The sequence below is a fragment of the Artemia franciscana genome, chromosome 7 (genome assembly GCF_032884065.1).
Source record: "Artemia franciscana chromosome 7, ASM3288406v1, whole genome shotgun sequence".
Classification (NCBI taxonomy): domain Eukaryota; kingdom Metazoa; phylum Arthropoda; class Branchiopoda; order Anostraca; family Artemiidae; genus Artemia; species Artemia franciscana.
Genome location: NC_088869.1, coordinates 42,214,684 through 42,236,355, shown reverse-complemented (window position 1 = coordinate 42,236,355; position 21,672 = coordinate 42,214,684). Strand labels below are relative to the sequence as shown.

Here is a 21,672-nt window from a genome sequence, read left to right as displayed (position 1 = left end):
GAAAATCATAATTTAATACACTTAGGCGACCCTGATATATTCCAGGTACGCCGTATTGACAACCCGGATGATGTAGCGTCTTTTGATTTAGTTTATAACCCCCATCGTCCCAGCTTAACCTAATACCCTTCTTTCCACAAAACAACTTTTCAAATTAATACCCTTCACTAGTTTTCACACACCCGAGATGTTATATATATATATATATATATATATATATATATATATATATATATATATATATATATATATATATATATATATATATATATATATATATATATATATATATACTAGCTGTTGGGATGGCTCTTCGCACCACCCCAACACCTAGTTGGTGGGGGCGCTTCGCGTCCCCCCAAGTATGTTAACAAATAATTAAATTTTAGCAGTAACAAACGAACGGAAATTAATTTTAAAATACCTTCCAAAAAAGAACTTTTTTAAAGAAAAATAGAGTCATATTAAACCCAAGGGGAGAAGAAGTGAAGTCCTCTATTAACTCACAGTTAAAAAGACCAAAAACGAGTATTTAAGCAAAAATGAAACCCAAAACAAACAGAAACTAAAACAAAAATCATGTCAAACAAAGATAACACTTACTAACATAAATGAATAAATCGATTTCAAAACCAGTAAAAATTAAGCTAAATACTTAAGTCGAGCTTAAAACGAAAAAAAAAATTACTACAAAAAGGTTTAAGCTAGAGTGATTATAGGGTTTTATGTCTTGTAAAATTTTGAATTTCAGCGCTGGGAACAGAAATTTATTATCTAATATGGATCAGGTTATCTTTGTAATTTATATTGGTTTATAGGGATTTTAAGGATAGCAGTGGTCTGAGTGGAATTTATGAGTTTACGGTACGGTAGAACATGAAAAATTCTAGTACACATTATTTTGTAGAATATAAGGAGGCATTTATAAGTGAGTTTTCGGTGTGTTTTAGTTAGTTCTTCTCTTGTCTTGCTTCAATCAAGTTCTTGTCTCGTGTTTGTTTCAAACTATTGTACAAAGACTCGGTGTAATAAATACAATTTATAGGTACTGATACTCTTCTGCCTCCTCCAAGAGAACTCACGATATTGTCAATGATATTGTTTTATCTTTATTTATCGGAAGTTGTCCTCTCCCCGAAGCCAATTTCTTTGCACGCACTTGAATTAGGGTATCAGCTTATTTTTACTCACCCTCTCTCTTCCACTTTCCAGGTACGATAGGTACAGGGGGTAGCTCCATTCCTGTCCCCACATCCTCTGCGCAATTATCTACATCGTATATTGAGTCATAGCTCGAGTCAGCCATAATATCATCGATTTCCTTTATGACATCATCTGCTGTTACTAGTGGCTCTTGTGGGGAACACTGACTCAGATTTGTATTTACATCGAAGTCACTTGTTATTGCCTCATCCTCATAGTCCGAGTGGGAAGACAATGATGACTCCATCTAGATAAAATAACAAAGTTTCAAGTTTCATTGCAATATTAAACGGCTATATTATACGGTAAATATGGTTGCAGCAGTAGCCGCAATTTAGTAAGCAACGTAGAAAAGAAGGAGCTAAGCACATGGGGGTGAACTGTGCTTAATATATTGTAATTCAATATAATAATTAATATAATGGCAGTGACTTAATAAATTGTAATTTAACGTGATTCATTTTCGAAGGGGCAGTAAATTCACGTAGGAAACCAATACTCGCTTTTTCCTATGGGTAGCGGCCTCTGGAATTTGGTAGTGTCTTTTATGACACCAAACGGTGTATGGAGGTCAATAAAACTAGAACAGCGTTTATCAACATAATCCCCTGGAGTCAGAAACAATGATTTCAGGTCCCATAAAGCCCAGTTGAATTAGCCCTCAATCCTATTCCCTATTCAATCCTCTTAGTATCAATGTTCTAGTATTTTTAATTAAAATCAAGTTAGCATCAAACCATGGCTAATTGGAGAAAAAGCCAAGACAGATAGTATGAGTGAGAGGCAAAGCGGGCATAAGCCTTTTTCAAAATTGTATAAAAATGACGTCGATTCATTTATAGATAGATAGTCTATTATTCATCCACCCATCCTAGGGCAAAACTTAGGTAGATAGTCACGGGCAATGGTCTTAGTGGATTACAGCCAAGGAACCAAATTGCAAACGTGATATTTAGGTAAAAAGTAAATAAAAAGAACATTTCTGCATTTTAACGATGCGGACAATACATACAGCTGGTTTGATTAATCCTACATGAGGGATCTAGCTCAAAACCTGTTTCCCAGAAGATGTGTGTTTTGATTTTAGACTACGTGTGGTTATTATTAGTGACACTACAAATTAAGATTTGAATTGGGTTAAATCAAAACGGTGATGTTTAGCGATTATTGCAATCGATAAAGCAGGGCCAATAGCCAAACATCAGACATCTAGCGAAAAAAAAGGATTGATTTTTTTTTCTTTCATAGCCGCAATATAAACGAACCGAGAACCGCCCGTTAGCTTCTGCAATCTTTTAGCTTCACCTATACTTGTGCATTATAAGCCACTGACTCAAGTTCACGCTGTCTAAAACTTGAGAACAAACCGGTTTCGTCGTTAGTCTCTTTCAGCTTAGCGTGAGACAAGACAAAGACAAGTGACACAATAGATGGGAAATATATAATTTCGGCTATATATTTGCACATTACAGGGGATGGGGGTAAAGTATTTGGACAATTTGAAGTTGAAAACAATTGAAAACAATTCTTACTTTATATTATACAGAATAATTGTACCTAACACATTTTGCATGCCGACCCGCTACACTCCCCCCCCCCCTGTAATGTGCAAACATGTAGCCTTAACTTGTTTCTAAAGTATTATACATTCATAATATTTTGGGATATCTAATTAGAAGTGATGGTTAAAGAAACAGGTTCCAATTAAATGAAACAGTTGAGTGAGTGGCGTATAATACACAAGTACCACTTGACCTCCCAATCTGTATAGTTTTCTGGTCTTTGGAGTGGCATAAAGCTATATAAGGAAGTTACTTTGCACTGGTGGTAAGTCCCAACACACTAGTAACACAAAAAAGGCTATGGAAGACGGTGTAAGCAATTACAATCAATAATATCATCCATAATGATGGAATATTTGAAACCAGAATTTTTCGTAGAAGTAGGTGCATTCGACGACGTGAAAATAGAATATTCCTGGGTGGTTTGCAACAGTCACGCTATATCTGTTTGTTATCTGTATACACAAAGTTCAAGAAAGAATGGTTTGCATAAATGGTGGAAACCGGATCAAAACAAGAGCCAAGAGCTCACATGGCACTTGTGACGAGGTTAGAACCTAAAATTAGACTCGGTACTAGAGTTATGTCAATAACAGGTTATGTCAATAACGTATTTAGAACTAGTGCTTATTCTTCCCATCAAATTTCATCCCGATCCCTCCACTCTAAGCGTTTTTCAAGATTTCCGGTTTCCAAGATTTCCATTTCCCCCTCCCCCCAATGTCCCCGGATCCAACCCAATTTGAAAATGGAGCTTCTGAAACATATCATCATTCTATATGTCAAGTTTCATTAAGATCCGATCTCGTGAGATAAACATGCCTCATTTTCCACGATTCCCCCCCTCCACCCTCCCATATGGTCGAATCGATAAAAAGATTGTTGCCAAGTCCATTTGTCGGTCCCTGACACACCTACCAATTTTCATCATCCTAGCACGTCCAGAAGCACCGAACTCGCTAAAGCACAGGAAACCCCCCTCCTCTAACTCCCCCAAAGAGAGCGGACCCGGTTCAATTATGTCAATCAAGTATCTAGGTATTGTGCTTATTCTTTCCACCAAGTTTCATCCCGATCTCTCCACTCTAAGCGTTTCCAAGATTTCCGGTTTTCCCCTCCAACTCCGTCCAGTGTCACAGGATTCGGTCGGAATTTAAAATAAGAGCTCTGAGACACAAGGTACTTCTAGATATCAAATTTCACTAAGATCCGATAACCTGTTCGTAAGTTAAAAATTTAACTTACTCAAAAATTTAACTCATTTTTCTAATTTTTCCGAATTAATCGTCCTTCCAGTCCCCCCCCCCCCCAGATGGTCAAATCCGGGAAGCGACTATTTCTAATTTAATGTGGTCCGGTCCCTGATACACCTGCCAACTTTCATCAGTCGCTATATTGATGACGTATCTAGTTTCAGATCTTCTTCATGAAAAATTGGTGTGGTCTGGGATTGGAACCTGAGACTTCTCGCACCCTAAGCGAGAATCATACCCAGCAAGCCACACTTAAGAAGAACGGTCATTTGTTTTAAAGGCAAATAAAATTCTTCTCAACTGTCTCGTTTGCTCACTCCCCCCCCCCCAGATGGTAAAATCAGGGAAGAAACTATTTCTAATTTAATCTGGTCTGATCCCTGATGTGCCTGCCAACTTTCATCGTCCTAGCTTATATGGAAGTGCCCGAACTAGCAAAACCGTGACCAAAAGACAGACAGACCGACGGACAGAAATTGCGATCACTATATGTCACTTGGTAAATACCAAGTGCCATAGAAACGATCAATAAATTGGAGAATGCAAATAAACAATAAAGTTTTACCAAACTTAGCAGCCGTCCTTGCAGTCGGGGAACATGCTCTTTCAGTGTGTATGAACTTACCAAAATGCTAAACTGTAAATCTCTGCCAAATATACAAAACAATCAAACAGTTCGTGGTAACGAACTACTAAGGTGCGACCCGGCTCAATAGTAACCAAAACTCTATAAAATGAAATTTTGATACAAATATCTACATCAAAAGAATTGCATTTTAATGCTGATTTTAAATATATAAGTTTCATCAAGTTTAGTCTTACCAATCAAAAGTTAAGAGCCTGAGAAAATTTAAAAATTTAGAAAATAGGGGGAAACACCCTCTAAAAGTCATAAAATCTTAACGAAAATCATACCACCGCATTCGGCGTGTCAGAGAACCCTATAGCACAAATTTCAAGCTCCTATCTACAAAAATGTGGAAGTTCGTATTTTTGGCCAGAAGACAAATCAACGGAACAAATCTTAACGAAAATTACACCATCAGATTCAGCGTATCAGAGAACCCTACTGTAGAAGCTCCTATCTACAAAAATGTGGAATTTTATATTTTTTTGCCAGAAGGCAGATCACGGATGCGTGTTTATTTATTTTTTTTTTATTATTTTTTTGTTGTTGTTGTTTTTTTCCCCAGGGGTGATCGTATCGACCCTGTTGTCCTAGAATGTTGAGAGAGGGCTCATTCTAACGGAAATGAAAAGTTCTAGTGCCCTTTTTAAGTGACCAAAAACATTGGAGGGCATCTAGGCCCCATCCCACGCTAATTATTTTCCCAAAGTCAACGGATCAAAATTCTGAGATAGCCATTTTATTTAGCGTAGTCGAAAAACCTTATAACTATGTCTTTGGGGACGACTTACTCCCCCACAGTCCCCGTGGGAGGGGCTACAAATTACAAACTTTGACCAGTGCATACATATAGTAATGGTTATTGGGAAATGTACAGGCGTTTTCAGGAGGATTTTTTGCTTGGAGGAGGGGTTAAGAAGAGGGGGATATGCTGGAGGAACTTTACATCGAGGAATTTGTCATGGGGGAAGAAAGTTTCCTTCAAGGGAGCGCAGGATTTACTAGCATTATTAAAAAAAAAAAAAATGAAAAAATAAATATGAAAAAGTTTTTTCAGCTGGAAGTAAGGAGCAGCATTAAAACTCAAAACGAACCGAAATTATTACCCAAACGAGGGGCTCACCTCCTCCTAATACCTCACTCTTTACGCTAAAGTATTTTTAGTAATGTCAACTATTTATTCTACGGCTTTTGTGATTCAGGGGTCATTCTTAATGAATTGGGACAAAACTTAAGAGTTAGTGAAAAGAGAGAGGTACTGACGAGGGGGCGAACCCTCTCATATATGTAATAAAAACATGAGAATAAAAAGTTCTTTACGTAAGCTAATTTATAAGTTACGTATATCTTTTACTAATAAAAAGATTCGTAAAAATTAAAAGTTCTAGTTGCCTTTTTAATTAACCCAAAAATTGGAGGGCAGCTAGGCTTCCTCCCCTGCTCTTTTTTTCTCAAAATCATTCGATCAAAATTATGAGAAAGCCATTTAGCCAAAAAAGCAATAAATATGCAAATTTCGTTTTAATTATTCCTCTGCGGAGAGCCAAAATCAAAACATGCATTGATTCAAAAACGTTCAGAAATTGAATTAAAAAAAAAACAACAATTTTTTAAACTGAAAGTAAGGAGCGACATCAAAACTTGAAACGAACAGAAATTACTTCGTATATGAAAGGGCTGCTTCCTCATCAACGCCCCGCTCTTTACGTTAAAGTTTTTTACTGTTTTAAAAAGAAGAGTTGAGAGAAAGAGTCAAACTTTAGCGTAAAGAGCGGGGCGTTGATGAGGAAGCAGCCCTTTCATATACGAAGTAATTTCTGTTCGTTTCAAATTTTTAATGTCGCTTCTTAATTTCAGTTGAATTTTTTTTTTTAATTTAATCGAAATACAAAACGGAATATAATCCTGTAGCCTATGTATACGAAAAACATCCAGACAGAATACAAATGCTCCAACAGAAACAAAACAAAAAGGAATGGAAGAACATCGTAACTTTAATACCTTTTCACCTACGAGGTCAGAGGGCTGACTGTTGGTTAATATTTATTGTTCCCTTAAAGTTAACAGATCGAAAACTAGAGTTTAATATTTACAACAAAACTATTAAAAGAAAGAACGGTGCGTTTTCACTGATTGGAAATTCGTTGACGCAAAATGTGTCTATTTAAGGATATTTGACTATCAGCTAAATGATTTTCGTGCCTTTTTAAACTTAGATGATCGCACTTTAATAAAAATACAAAACAATCCCTCAGGGGTATTTTACTAATTCAAATTAATAAAATTTGGAAGACAATAAGTAAAATTAAAATATGCTAAACGTTTTGTTTAGTGAAATTGTTTATGGATAATTATATGGGAGCACCCTGGTGAAGGGGTTGCAAATGTGGCTCCTTCAGAAGAGCGGATAAAGCCAACTCAATTTCACCGTTGTGTCGGCTTTAAAGACTTCTCAGGATGGATAAGTTTCACTAAAGAGATTTTCTCTTTCCCAGTCTGCAACGCAAGCTACTTGACATAAAAAATGTAAAACAGTCTATTTTAGGTCACCTAAAAAACAGCCACTAGCCAAAAACAGCTAACATTCTTACGAATTTTAAGTAAAATCAGTATGATATGCATATTCAGCCAATGAAAGATTACTCTTAGATTAGCCTTGGAAGACAATAAAAAACGATTCAAAATCTCTCAGAGTTTTTGGAAGGTGACCAGGCAGAAAATATGAAATTGGGGGGGGGGAGAAATGTTTATAATTACATAAATATCATCCGTTTTACCAATGGAACAGGTATATCGTAGTACTACTAGTACGGTAGTTATGTAACGCCTCCTGAACTTTAACCTTTGGGACATATTATAATATATATATATATATATATATATATATATATATATATATATATATATATATATATATATATATATATATATATATATATATATATATATATATATATATATATATATATATATAAACACATCTTAGGAATTCTAAAATCAGAACTTATAGGAATAATACCCATTCTAATAGCATTTTACGGTCTGTTAGCACGTTTGTCTTTCATATATGCTTTCCCCGCCGCCAAATTTTCATCTTAAATATGTTAGAAATCATTTATAGTTGATAATTAAAGGAAAAAGTGAGCGTCTGGAGCCTTGCAAAAGAGAAAGAAAAATATTTCGTTCCACATTTACCGTAAAATTACGTAAATTACGTAAACTAAACGTTTTCGGCTCTGACTAAAATATATGAGTTCTTTTTTTTGCCTCGATTTCAAAAACGAAAACGCTGCCTGTAGAACAAGAAATAATCCTTTTCTAGAAATTTTAAGTCTTGTAGAAACCCTGTTTTTGAAAGAAAATTTCTTCAAAATGAATCCTGATATTTTGTGCTATAATTCTAAATAATTCTTTCATTCTTCTTCACTAATTTCAAGTAAAAATTAAAGATTATGAGACTATAAAAATTAATCAGAGATCAGAGAGACTCAAAAGCACAAAAGAGACTCAAGACAAAAGCAATGCTTCGTTTCAGGAACAGGGTAAATTAAGGACTTGCTCATATCGCTATCGACACTCAGGAAATATTTACGCAAAACGAATAAACATTATGCCATCCATTTCAGCTGGATTTATTTTCGCAGCAGGAGTAGTCATTAACAAACCAGATTTTCTCTTAGTTCTTAATCTACTTCTGATGATGATTTAATTACAAGTATTTTGTCTCCGAAGTTTTGGAACAAAACCAAGTCATCGTTTTTACATCCACTTGGAGGGAAAAAATCGTCATTCTGACAAATGAAACCAGAAATGAAGAATGTGGCTTGGTACTGATAACCAAGTAGATATTGAATTCCAAACCTTTAATGCTATAAAATAGTTTTCAATGCTATTTACTTGTAAATTCAACTTATAATAATATTTATTGTCAAAATCAACATAAAAATACCCATTTTTAATGCCCATGGTATGCCTATTAACAGAAGTGACTAAAACCAAATGTGAATACTTTCTGAAGAACATTGAGAAGTAACATAGAAAAATTAATTAAAAACACGATTATTCCAACCGTCATTAGAAGCTACATTTGTATGTTTTTCTGCCTCATTAGCACATCTAGAGAAAACAAAAGCTACCTCTGTGCCTATCCCCAACTGACAACTTTGCAGACTTTGTTTCTGGAAGCGGCGGAGGATCAGTATGAAGAGGAAAAATTTGTATTTATAAAGTGGCTGGTTAGATCTGTTCTTGTCTATTCTATACCGCTGCTGCGGCATGAAACCCCCTACAACGATTGTCAAGCAGAAAGGACTGTGTTGGCTTGGCCATATCATGCGTAGACCAAACGACACGATCACGAAGCATGTGCTCCTAGTTACTGCCTTTGCCGGATTGGGGAAGGTTACTTGGTGGTCATTTGAAGAATTGATGGCAACTGTCAGAAACGACCTTAACCCTAATGGCGGATTCCGTAAAATTGATCAAAGATGGTAGGGTTGCTGGCTCCAGTTTGCCGGAGAACTGCCTCAAGATCACTTCAGATGGGAGTCAATTAGGCTGAGTCTTCTGGGTACCAGGTGAAGCGTTTGAGTCTGGTCACGCAACATGTACAAGTGCAACTCTCAGTGATAGAGTACGATCTTTATTCTTGTGTTCTTGCAAGTCCCGCGTCAAAGACTATGGGCAACGGATAAGATAGGAAACTTGAAGATTAATTTAATTTAGGAAACCTATACTAATCAATATAGGGAATTGAACTTCAAATTGATTTTTAAAAATTATTTCTTTATATCTTATGTATTTTTGCTTTACATTGTATTGGGACAAAGATGAAAGACTCACTTTTGCGACAATAATATGTGTATTTAAACACTTTTTTCTCGACTAGCCTTTAGGTCTATTATGTTGAATAATGAAGCTTTAACTGTTTAATAATCAGGAGATGAGTTTAAACACACTAGAACCTCCTACTTTTAGAATATTTTTGGGTCCGATCCACGAACTTTACAAATCTAAATAAAATCCAAATTTTAAAGATAAAAATTCAATTGAATTTAACCGTATTTTGGATTTTCTCTTTCACTCTTTACTCTAGTAACTATTCAACCTGAAAAATATCCAGATTATAATTCTCGTGTGTCACATTTCATGTCAAGACCAGGCTAACCTTTCCTCCAAAACAGCCCATAGCCCTAATGTTGCCTGAAAACTGGTGTTTCATCTTGCTTAAACGGTGAGATACAGACGAATTTAGATAGAAGTGTTAATAAAGAAAAATGGCGAATTGAATAAGAAACAAATTATGAGGAAAATATTTGAGAAGGGGTATCACCCCTCAAGTGCAGTAGTTGAAATTAGGCCCAGAGACCTTATTAGCTAAATATATGGTGGAAGGGGATGTACATGAAGTTTTCATCTTTTGGAAGGAGCTACGTCGTACTGAATCAGACGCTATTCTGTGCCTAAAAATGAGCCATCTTTAAAAATTGAAAAGAAAAGCAATTGAACCTGGGAATAAGGAAAAAATTAAGAGGGAGATATTTGAGAAGGGGTATCACTCCTCAAGTGTAGTAGTGGATATTAGGCCCAGAGGCATTATTAGCTACATAAATGGTAAAAGGGGATATACATGAAGTTTTCTTCTTTTGGAGGGAGCTACGTCGTACTGAATTAGGCGCTATTCTGCTAAGTGCACAATAAATAAATACCTATGGTTACTGTACAGTTATTTTGCGTATTAAGGTGGAGGCTGATCCCCCCCACCCATGAGCGTTTCGGCAACTATATCATTGAATCTCCAGGCCCACGAGCCGACACCTAATTGAACCTGAAAATAAGGAAAACAACGAATCGAATAAAAAATTAAGGGAAAAATATTTGAGGAGGGATATCACTCATCAGGTGCATTATTGGGTATTAGGGCCAAAGACATTACTAGCTAACATATATGGTAGAGGGGGTGGGATGAAGGACAAAATAAGTTTAGAGTCGAAAAAAATAAAACATAGTATCGTTTCTTTTTGTAGAAAAATTTAAAAACAGAAGAGATAGATCTTAAATTCTGTGTATTAGAAAATTAGAATTTAGTAGCATTTAAGAAAGTAGCTCTACGGAATTCTACAGAACTGTTTTCATTTGTCATTCTTCCTCTTTGAATGCACAATCTTACGTATGGAGAGAATATTACGATGGAATTGTCAAGTAAATAATTAGAATAAGTAAGTAGAATAAGTAAATAATCCTTCTTTCAATATACAACTTTGAATGGTTCCAGAACCACATGCCTACACTTCTTCAACCACAAAATGGCGAGGGGCTGTGGTTGTGGGCGTAATTTGTTATGGAGCAGAGGGTGCAACTTCCCTTCCATACCTCAGTTTTCGTCCAGATCCCATTTTGCCCCCCTCCCAGCCGAAATTTAGTTTCTCTGAAAATATAATCACAACTAAGATAAACCTACATAATTCAAGCATCCACTGAAACAAGTCAGTTTTCTTTAGCACATTTTTACCTTTGTTATTACTATACGGCTCATTTTTCAGTTTTCTATGTTATTGTCACTTAATTTGGGAAAATTGGCTCCAACTTTACCCCCCACTCCCCAAACAGGATTTTGAGAAAATTACTTCATTTTATTGGGTACGGATTGAGTGATTTACTCAGAATGTCGTTGCAAACCATGAACTGAATGACCTCTATTCCCTTTTGAATCACAATGCTTGACCAAATACCTTCCTGGGACATGCTTTTAAAAAGGGGCGTCTTACATTAACAAAAAGAGTGACATTATCCGAAAACGGTCGTATAGAAGGGGCAAAACTATGATTGAAAAAAAAAGGAATCGAACGCAAGACACTAATTTGAAGTCGAACGCTGCACTACTAGAACCACGCCTCTAAATATACTGGTGTTTGTACCTTAATTGTATAGCTTATTAAGGGGGCTTGGAGGGGGAACACATGGGAGATGTTCTTGCAAACCTCCAGTTAAAGGTTTTGGACCACAATTATTACAATGATGATATCGTTTTATACTTCCAAGATTTTCTACTTAAGAAGTGATATCAAAAGTGTTGTTTTAAGTGCTATACCACACTTACGGATGGTAGAATTGATAAACATCGCTTAGAATTCAGTTATAGCTTTCAAATGACCCATTAAACGTCATTCTAAAACATTTTTGTAGTCCACTAGTATCAACTTTTCCACTTCAAACATGGCACCAAAAGTGCCGTTTTTAGTGCCATTTGGAACTTGCTGATTGTGGAATTTATAGGAAGGACGTAAATGTGAGCAATATCTTTTATATGAGCTATTAAAGCCTGTCTAAGATACTTCTGATACCAATACGCCTAATAACAATACACCTGACGATACGTGTGATATCGATACGTCCGATACCGATACAGTGTGCAACCCTTTCCCCAGGGACTATGGAGAGTTATATCATCACCAAAAAAAAAGACCTTCGACTATGTTGAACAAAATAGCTATCTCAACATTTTGATTGGATGACTTTGGGGAGGGGGTCTTTGATGAGGGAAGGGAATCTTTAGGAAGGGGATGGGGCCTTTGGGGAGGGGGAGGAGGCTAGTTGACCTTCAATCTTTTTGGTCACTTAAAAAGGGCACTACCAAATTGAATTTCCGTTTAAATGAGCTAATACACGTCTCTCTATGATGCACTGGTCATCCCCTAGCTCTGCTAAAAAAAAGAAAAAGAAAAAAAAAAAAGACATAAGTGCTAACAAGCAAAAAAGTGATCTTCCTTCTTGTTAATAATGGGTGACTGTAATTTCCCTCTAGAGGTTTTCAACCATACAGATTCCAATGGTACACTTTTAATTTTGATCTGACTCCTTTTCCGAGGGGTTGCAGACTTTTTTCGAGTCTTTTCATAATAAACATTTATTTTTAAGAGGAACCGAAATAATAGGTGCCATTTTTGAATTAGTGTAAAATGGCGATGTTTTTTTTTTATTATTTGTCCATTCCTTACAGAAAACATTTGGGCTTTTTTTTTTTTTTTTTTTTTGCAGCGGGAGGAAAAAGTGTCTTGGGGAATTTCCCGTGGGGAGAAAATTTTTGGACGAATTTTCTTTCAACGGGGATGCAATTGACTAATAAGATTTTTCCTTGAAAAATGCGGTTGAAGTCCACAAAGATGCTGCAAGGTGAAATTTCCCTTCTTATTGCACAATAATGTTTTTACCGTTTGTATATTCCTTTTTCTGAAGTGATTTGCTTCATAATGCAGGGATATAGTAAGATACCAAAGATAATGTTTGGTAAGATACCAAAAAGAGGACGTATCAATTGCCTACTTCTCTGAGCCTCATTGAGTCTTCAGATGAAAACTAAATCAGTTTTTGGGACTTGTTGTCTAATTCTTCTTAGTTAGCATGTATACATTCAGTCTAATCCTTTATTATTGGTTCTGAGGAGGACGCTAGCCACATTTCCCTAAGGAAAAATCTTACCAGAAAATTTGATCCCCGCTGAGAATTTCTCCTGGACATTTGCACCGTAAAAATCTCTCCATATGTAAAATTGTACATGTAAAGAGGAAGAAAGACAAATGAATAGAATTTTGTAGGCGAATTCAAGGTAATTCTTCCGAAAAGTTTCTCCCCTTGGAAAATTCCTCCAGATAATCCCCTCACAGAAAAATCCTTCGTAAAAAATGTCCGTATGTTTCCCAATAATAAATAGTTATCTGTAAACATTGGACAAATTACAAAAATTAAAAACGCACTTAAACTTCCACAATGGCATTTTCTACAAGGGGTATACTTCAAAGTTTGCATTTGCCAAAACATCAAAGCTCTCATTGAGCCTTCAGGTAATTTAAATTTTAAAAAGTAAGTTTTTTTTCAAAGGAAAGTAAGGAGCAAGCTCTCATTGAGCCTTCAGATAAATACAGAATGAGTTCTAGATACGTGATTGACATAATTGGAACAGACCCACTCTCTTTGGGGGAGTTGGGGGGAGGGGATTTCCAGTTCTTTGGCGAGTTCGGTGCGTCTGGACGTGCTAGGATGATGGAAATTGGTAGGCGTGTCAGGGACCCGCACAAATTGACTTGACAACAGTTGTTTCCCTGATTCGACAATCGGAGGAAGGGCTGGAGAGAGAGGAAAAATAGAAAAAATAGGGGTATTTTTAACTTACGGATGGGTGATCGGATCTTAATAAAATTTGACATTTATAAGGACCTCGTGTCTCGGACCTCTTACTTTGAATCCCGGCCGTATCCGGTGATATTGGGGGAGTTGGAGAGGGAAACAGAAAATCTTGGAAAACACTTAGAGTGGAGAGATCGGGATGAAACTTGGTGGAAGAATAAGCACAAGTCCCAGATACGTGATTGACATAATCGGATTGAATCCAATCTCTTTGGGGGAGTTGGGGGGGGACTTTAATTCTGAAAATTAGAAAAATTTAGGTATTTTTAACTTAAGAACGGGTGACCGTTCGGGTGACCGAGATCGGGATGAAAATTGATGGGTAGAATAAGCAAATGTCGTAGACACATGATTGACGTAACCGGACTGGATCTGTTCTCTTTGGGGGAGTTAGGGGGTCCAGTCCTTTTTTGAGTTCGGTGCTTCTGGACATGCTAGGACGATGTCAATTGGTAGGCATGTCAGGGACCTACGCAAATCAACTTGATAAAGTTGTTTTCCCCGACTCGACCGTCTGGGGGGCTGAACGGAGAGGAAAAATTAGAAAAAATGAGGTATTTTTAACTTACGTGTGGGTGATCGGTTCTAATGAATTTTTATATTTAGAAGGATCTCGTGTCTCAGAGCTCTTATTTTAAATCCCGATCGGCACTAAGCCTCTGATTTTCCTTTTAAATCAATCTGTTGATTCTTAGAATTCTGCTAGTGCTCTTGGCTCTTCCGACCTCGTCACAAATGCCATATGAGCTCTTGTTTTCTATGGGTACCAAACTACTAATCCACTGATATGATTGCTATTTGAAACCCTATCAATTTAAAAGGCCTCTGAGTCCCTTTGACTTAAACCGGAATCTAACACCCACGTGGTTGCAACCATTGGCGATAACAGGATTTTTCAGATGACTTTTAGAATTTGCGCGGGAAAAGTTAATAGATTCTCCTGTAAATGAATAATCAAGTCAAGCTTAAAACGAACAGAAATTACTGTAAACAGAAGAACGGCTAACGCTCCCTATACCTTATGAAGGCATCGTTTGCCCTTTTTTTTAATATTTAAATTTATTTATGCTAATAAGTTGCGACAAACATAAATCTAAATTCAATGCATTATTTCAATCATATCCTTTTGATTTCATGTTGTATAGTTTTGTTTATCAAAATTAACCTTTTTGACATTGTTTTTACATATATCTCTTAAGTTTACTTACTGTTCATCACAAAATAAGGTTTGAAACCGAGAATGAGAATATATATATATATATATATATATATATATATATATATATATATATATATATATATATATATATATATATATATATATATATATATATATATATATATATAATTTATGAGACCAAACTGGCTAATCATGACAAAACATAAAATCGCTAAAAGGAGAGAAAACGAGGACACTAACAGCCAGTGGAAAAATGGAAAAAAAGTTATGCAAATATTTCTGTCAAGACCTCCGCTTGACCGTACTCAGTGAAGAATAAAGCTGATAAAATATAAAAACCCAATCTTAAAACAAAACACAAAACTAAAATAATCAATAAAATCAAATTTATATATATATATATATATATATATATATATATATATATATAATATATATGGTAAAGTATATATATATATATATATATATATATATATATATATATATATATATATATATATATATATATATATATATATATATATATATATATATATAACAAAAAAAACTATGAGAAGCTCGTTTTTGAAAATCAAACCAAATTGGGGGAAATGAGTAAAGTTATCAACCACGCTCAGTTTGGTATGTCAAAGTAGAGTCTCGTTAAAAAGAAAATATATAGACCATATAAATATTCGTCATGCGGAAATTATGTGACCACTCTGTTCACGAGGACCTTAGATCTCTTCTTTTGGAATTTCGTGTCTTAAACTACTAGAATAAATCATTTAAACAGAGGGAATCACACAGTTGGCCTAATCCATTATAATAATTCTTGACTGCCTTTTCATTCATCTTGATGGGATGACAAACCTTAGTTGATACAAAACAGATTTAAAGAATTGGCTTTGTTATTCAAATTCACCCTTGTATCACTAGACTGCTTCAAATCTCCAGATATCCTGGGTGGCATCCTTAACATTATTGATCACTCTATAAATAATGACGGAATTCAGCCTGTGGCAAAATTCTATTGTTAAAAAGTGGTATGACCAGCAATGATAATATTTCATGGACTATACATTTTACGGTGAATCATAAATAAGGATGTTTCTATCGCAACACACATTGTATGCCTTCTATCCAAAGAAAAAAGAAGAAGCATAAAGTCAAAAATTCATAAAAAAGATATAATTTTCATAGTTTGGATTATAAGTCTTTAGGATTGACTTGAAATGTCAATATCATTTTTTAATTCCTCTCTTATCACTTTTTTACAATTTTGTCGATGTAGACACGGGGTGTCAGCAGAGCCATTCATAGGGCCGGCGGTGAAATCAATTACCGGACCCCCTCTAGACTCAAATCAAAGAGAAGAATTAGATATAAGTAGGTAATTCCGCGGCCCCCAAGGCCAAAATTCTCGGGCCAACTGTCCCGTTTGCCCCCCTCCCTAGGAACGGATCTGGGTGTAAAATTAGAGGAATTCAGGACTTAGTAGATATGAATTATCCGCATTACTAATTGAGTTAACTGAACAAGCTTAAGTTAAATGAACATTAAAGCGGTTTCGTATAGTCATCTGACTTAGGCTTACGCTACGGAGTAGGTAAAAGGGCCCATGTTCGCTCAGTTAAAAGTAATCGACTGATAAGTAATAAATAAATTCTCAAAGACTTATGCAACAATGGATTAAAAAAGGGAGAGACATCGTATGAATGCTATCCATGCAAAATACGACTTTTCTTATTGTTTAAGATGGAAACTGTGTACCTCCAGTAAAAGCTTTTAAATCGGAGACTCCAAAACTGTAATTTCTATTTCAATTTGGCTTTAATATTGGCTGATTTCACGCTCTTTTCAAAACTCTAAAAAAGATCGTAGTTATGAATTATAGTTCAGATGAACCTAAATGAAAATTAATATTTTTAAAATAGTGTTGCATGGAAATATTTATTCCTAGAGAATGTTTTAGTTTCGGCTACTGAGGGCCGTCGTTCACTCTTTCCTAGGTTATAGCTACTGCTGCAACCTAGGAAAAACTAAACAACCAAGCTGCGACCTAAAGAACAACGTCAAAAATTAGTTTTCTTCTGGCCTCATCTCATAAAACGATTAGTCAGAGGAGCTTGAGCGTGACTCACCAATTGCAAATGAAAAATTATAGCGTTATTTTAAAGGGTCAAAACCAACTGGAAAGCGGTCCTGTAATCTGCGACTTCACAAGGCGACATAAAAATACCAAAATTCCATAACAGCCGTTTCAACCAGACAGTAAAAAGACCCCAAAATGTCCTTCCAAGGGTGATATGATCCTTCAGCAATTCTCAAGGAAAAGAATCCACATGTCACAAATTAGGCAAAAGCTTATAAATAAATAATTTAAATCAACTAACTCAACTGGTGTACCATAACAAAACCAAAGGTAAAAGTAAGGAATATAACTGGTCTATGACCAGAAAGAAAAAAAAAGAAAGAGCAATCGAAAGAATATTTCGTCGGCCTACAATAAAGCATCCCCAGCTTTGAGAAAGAGAGACAATTTATAGCCATAGCAGCTTAAAAAAGTAAGGAATCTAAAGTCAAAAGAGAACAAAGAGAAAAATCCAACATGTTTTCGCTTAGCTAGTCCATAAAAAGACCACTGGAGTAAAATATATAATTAAGTGGGATACTTCTATGACAACACAGAAACAACTCGACAAGCTTCACATAACAATAATTACTTCTATGTGCTTATCGGGTTATCTCTTTATGCAGTGCATTTTACTTTCTTCTGCTATATTTTAATCTTTACTCCCTTCTGCCAGCGGGTCCCCACTCAGGATCAACATGACTCAAAGTTACTGATGAACTGGATTATGGAGAAAGTTTTGAAAAATAGTAGAGAAGGAAAAATTGGGTAGATGGTGCGGTGCATGTGATGCTTGGGAAGATTGTCATGTTACAGATAAGTGTTTAAGATCCTTTAGCGAAAAACATGATGGCGGAGATGATGATTGCAGTTGCGGGTATGAAGTCAGGTCAGAAGGCGATGAAACTAGATAGCTTTGGGGAGAAGGCAATGAATATGGGATGGGGTAGGTACTACTATTACAGCTACTTCTCCCGTTACTTTTACAATAGCACTGCAATTAGTGCATAATAAACCAACGCCAATTCAAAAAAGAACATAAATTGAAAAATCAAAGGTTTTCAGCGAACTTCAAGAAGAGCAATAAACCTTAAAACGAGTAGAAATTAACTAATCGAACCATTCAAATTTAAAAGGAGCAGATATAGCTCTGAATGAAGAAACGAAACCCAAAACTTTTTTAAAACAATCAAAACCCTTTAAAAATATCAATTAAAATCATATCAAAGCAAGCATATTTTTTTTATAATTACATCTAAAAAAAATACTTCTTATGCTTCCAGGAAAAAATCAAGCAATTTTTTATATTACCCTATTTGTGACAAGCAATTCAGTTTTGCTTCGGGAAAAACCACTCATTTGCATCGATGTTTCGGTTCTTCAGTTTAATTTCATTGAATTTTATGGAAAAATAATAACTAAATGCAACTTTCAAGAGTAGGATTAACAACTGGCAGTGTTAGAGGCATTATATTTTGTTTTCATGGCTTTCGAGCGCTAATGACATTCTTAACTGTGGGGCGGTAGAGGGAGACGGTGTCTCCATTGTTATTTGTGGTATTCGTTTCATTTTGGTTTCTTTATTCGTAGTAATTCCTGTTCGCCTGAAGTTTGACTTTTCTTAACTTCTCTAGATTCTTAGTCGCTCTTAATTTTTCTTTAAAAAACAATGTTATTGTTTTATTTATATTCTTAAGTGGCAGATTTTTCTAAACTTCCTAAGTTTGACTTTTCTTAACTTCTCTCGATTTTAAGAAGCTCTTAATTTTTTTTTGAAAAACATTGTTATTGTTATATTTATATTCTTAAATGGCCGACTGTCTTCTAAATGAAGCCTGACCCTCCCAAGCCTTTTATCAACTTGTTGAATATAGTGGAATTAGTAATAGAGTAAGAAGTGCTAGAAAAAAAGATGTTTTCTCATTTAGCCAAACTTTAAAATTATAAAAAATATGAGTTATTTTAACAGCCTTGAATAAAAATAAGCAGTATCCCGTTAAGATTTTCAGGTACAACTTTGGTAATAATTTCTTCTCTGTCATTGAAATATTCAATCAATCAATAAATTTATATTCTTGATCCTCAGTAGGCGCGCACGTTTCAAAATGATGAATTGTCCTTAATTCACTGGAAGAGAATAAACTCTTCTAAGTAACCAAAGTAAAATTAAATATTTCCCTTCTAATCAAACTGATTATCCCTAATTTGGAGATAAGAGATCAATTAATCGCAGGTCTTCACACAGAAAACACTCTGGCTGAAGTAAAGTTTTTCATTTCCTTTCACTTTTATTGGAAATTACATAAAAAACTAGTTTTTTAACTGAAAGTAAGGAGCGACATTAAAACTTAAAACGAACAGAAATTATTCCGTATATGAAAGGGGTTGTTCCCTTTGCAACCCCCCGCTGTTTACGCTAAAGTTTGACTCTTTCTTACAATTCTACTTTATTAAACAGTAAAAAAACTTTAGCATAAAGAGCAGTGCGTTGAGGAGGAAAAGCCCCTTTCATATACGGAGTAATTTCTGTTCGTTTTAAGTTTTAATGTCGCTGCTTACTTTCTGTTAAAAAAACTTGTTTTTTTATTTAATTTCTGAACGTTTTTGAATTAATGCAGGTTTTGATTTTGGCTCTCCGAACATAAATAATTAAAACAAAATTCGCATATTAATTTTTTTTGGCTAAACAGCTTTCTTATAGTTTTAACCGGAGGATTTTGCGAAAAAAGGAGTGGGGGAGGAGGCCTAATTGCCCTCCAGTTTTTTATTACTTAAAAAGGCAACTAGAACTTTTAATTTTTTACGAACGTTTTTCATTAGTAAAAAATATACCTAAGTTACGAATTAACTTATGAAATGAACTTCTACACTCGTATGTATTTATTACGTATATGAGGGGGTTCACCCCTTTGTCAATACCTCGCTCTTTACACCAAAGCTTAAATGTCCCAATTGTTTAAAAAATGACCATTGAATCGCAAAGGCCGTAAAATAAATAGTTAAAATTACTAAAAATACTTTAGCGCAATGAGCGAGGTATTAGGAGGAGGTGAACGCCTCATATACGTAATAATTTCTGTTCGTTTTAAGCTTTAATGCTGCTCCTTACTTTCAGTTGAAAGACTTTTTCATATTTATTTGCTCATTGTTTTTTTTAAATAATGCTAGAAAAACCTGCGCCCCCTTCATTGAAATTCTCTTCCCCCATGACAAATTCCTCCATGGAAAATCCTCCCATGCAACTCTCCCACCAAACCAAAAAAATCCCCCTGAAAATGTCTGTACACTTCCCAATAACCATCACTGTATGTAAACACTGGCCAAAGTTTGTAACTTGCAGCCACTCCTCCATGGGGACTCTGGGGGAGTAGGTCATCCCCAAAGACATAGTTATTAGGTTTAGCGACTATGGTGAATAAAATGGCAATCTCAGAATTTTGATCCGGCGACTTTGGGAAAAAATGAGCATGGGAGGGGGCCTAGGTGCCCTCCAATTCTTTTGGTCACTTGAAAAGGGCACTATAACTTTTAATTCCCGTTAGAATGAGCCCTCTTGCAACATTCTAGGGCCACTGGGTCGATACGATTACCCCTGGGAAAAAGGAAAAAAAACAAACAAATAAACACGCACCCGTGATCGGTCTTCTAGCAAAAAATACGAATATCCATAGGACCTTGAAACTTCTACACTGGGGTTCTCTGATGCGCTGAATGCGATGGTGTGATTTTTGTTAAGATTCTATGACTTTTAGAGGGTGTTTTCCCCTATTATCTGAAAGAAGGCAATTTTTCTCAGGCTTGTAAGTTTTGATGAGTGAGACTAAACTTGATGAAACTTATATATTTAAAATTAGCATTAAAATACAATTCTTTTGATGTAACTATTGGTATCAAAATTCCATTTTTTAGAGTTTCAGTTACTATAAAGCGGGGTCGCTCCTTTCTACAGTTCATTACCACGAACTGTTTGATTACCGGTCATTTTCATATTCAGACCAGTGATCCTTTAGTTTCCTTTGACTTAGCATTTTCACAGTAAATATTGTACTGAGACAGGGAGGGGAATAAAAAATCCTAGGATATCTGAGAACAATTCTAAAAAGAAACCAATCAAGTGTTCAAGATAAGACTACTTCCTATAAGAATCGCATCCGTTGTAAAAGACATATAGCCTACTCACTGCATATCTATCTATAAAGACAAATACATTGGTGGTCGAGGAGTATGCCAGAGTATGGACACAAAATAAGAGAGAATACTCGAATGCCTTTTATAAAGGCTAAAATTAAAACGATTAGTGCCACTAGTGATGTAGCGTTTCTCAGCACAGCTACACAAATTTACAACAAGCTTTAAACTGAGCATCAAGGGCGTATCCCGACGGGAGGGGTATCACATTTGAACCACCCCACCTTAATCGAATTTTTTCCGACTCGTAAAAAACCAACAAAACACATATAAACGAATTTTTGTTGAGTTTTAATACACCCCCCCCCCCATCCAAAATAAAAATCCTAGACATGAACTTGCTGAGCATAATCGAAAAATAT

General features: G+C 35.4%; 1 protein-coding gene across 2 annotated transcripts in view; it reads right to left on the bottom strand.

Moving 5' to 3' along the window:
• Positions 1–368: 368 nt before the first annotated feature.
• Positions 369–21,672, bottom strand: part of LOC136029321 (fasciculation and elongation protein zeta-2-like) — a 95,154-nt gene continuing 73,850 nt past the window's right edge. The window contains exon 3 of one of the 2 annotated variants that reach the window (XM_065707591.1): positions 369–1,450. In XM_065707591.1, coding sequence (XP_065563663.1) covers positions 1,184–1,450 — 267 coding nt within the window. In that variant the 3' untranslated portion in view covers positions 369–1,183. The remainder of the gene's footprint in view (positions 1,451–21,672) is intronic. The other variant, XM_065707590.1, reaches the window with a different exon arrangement.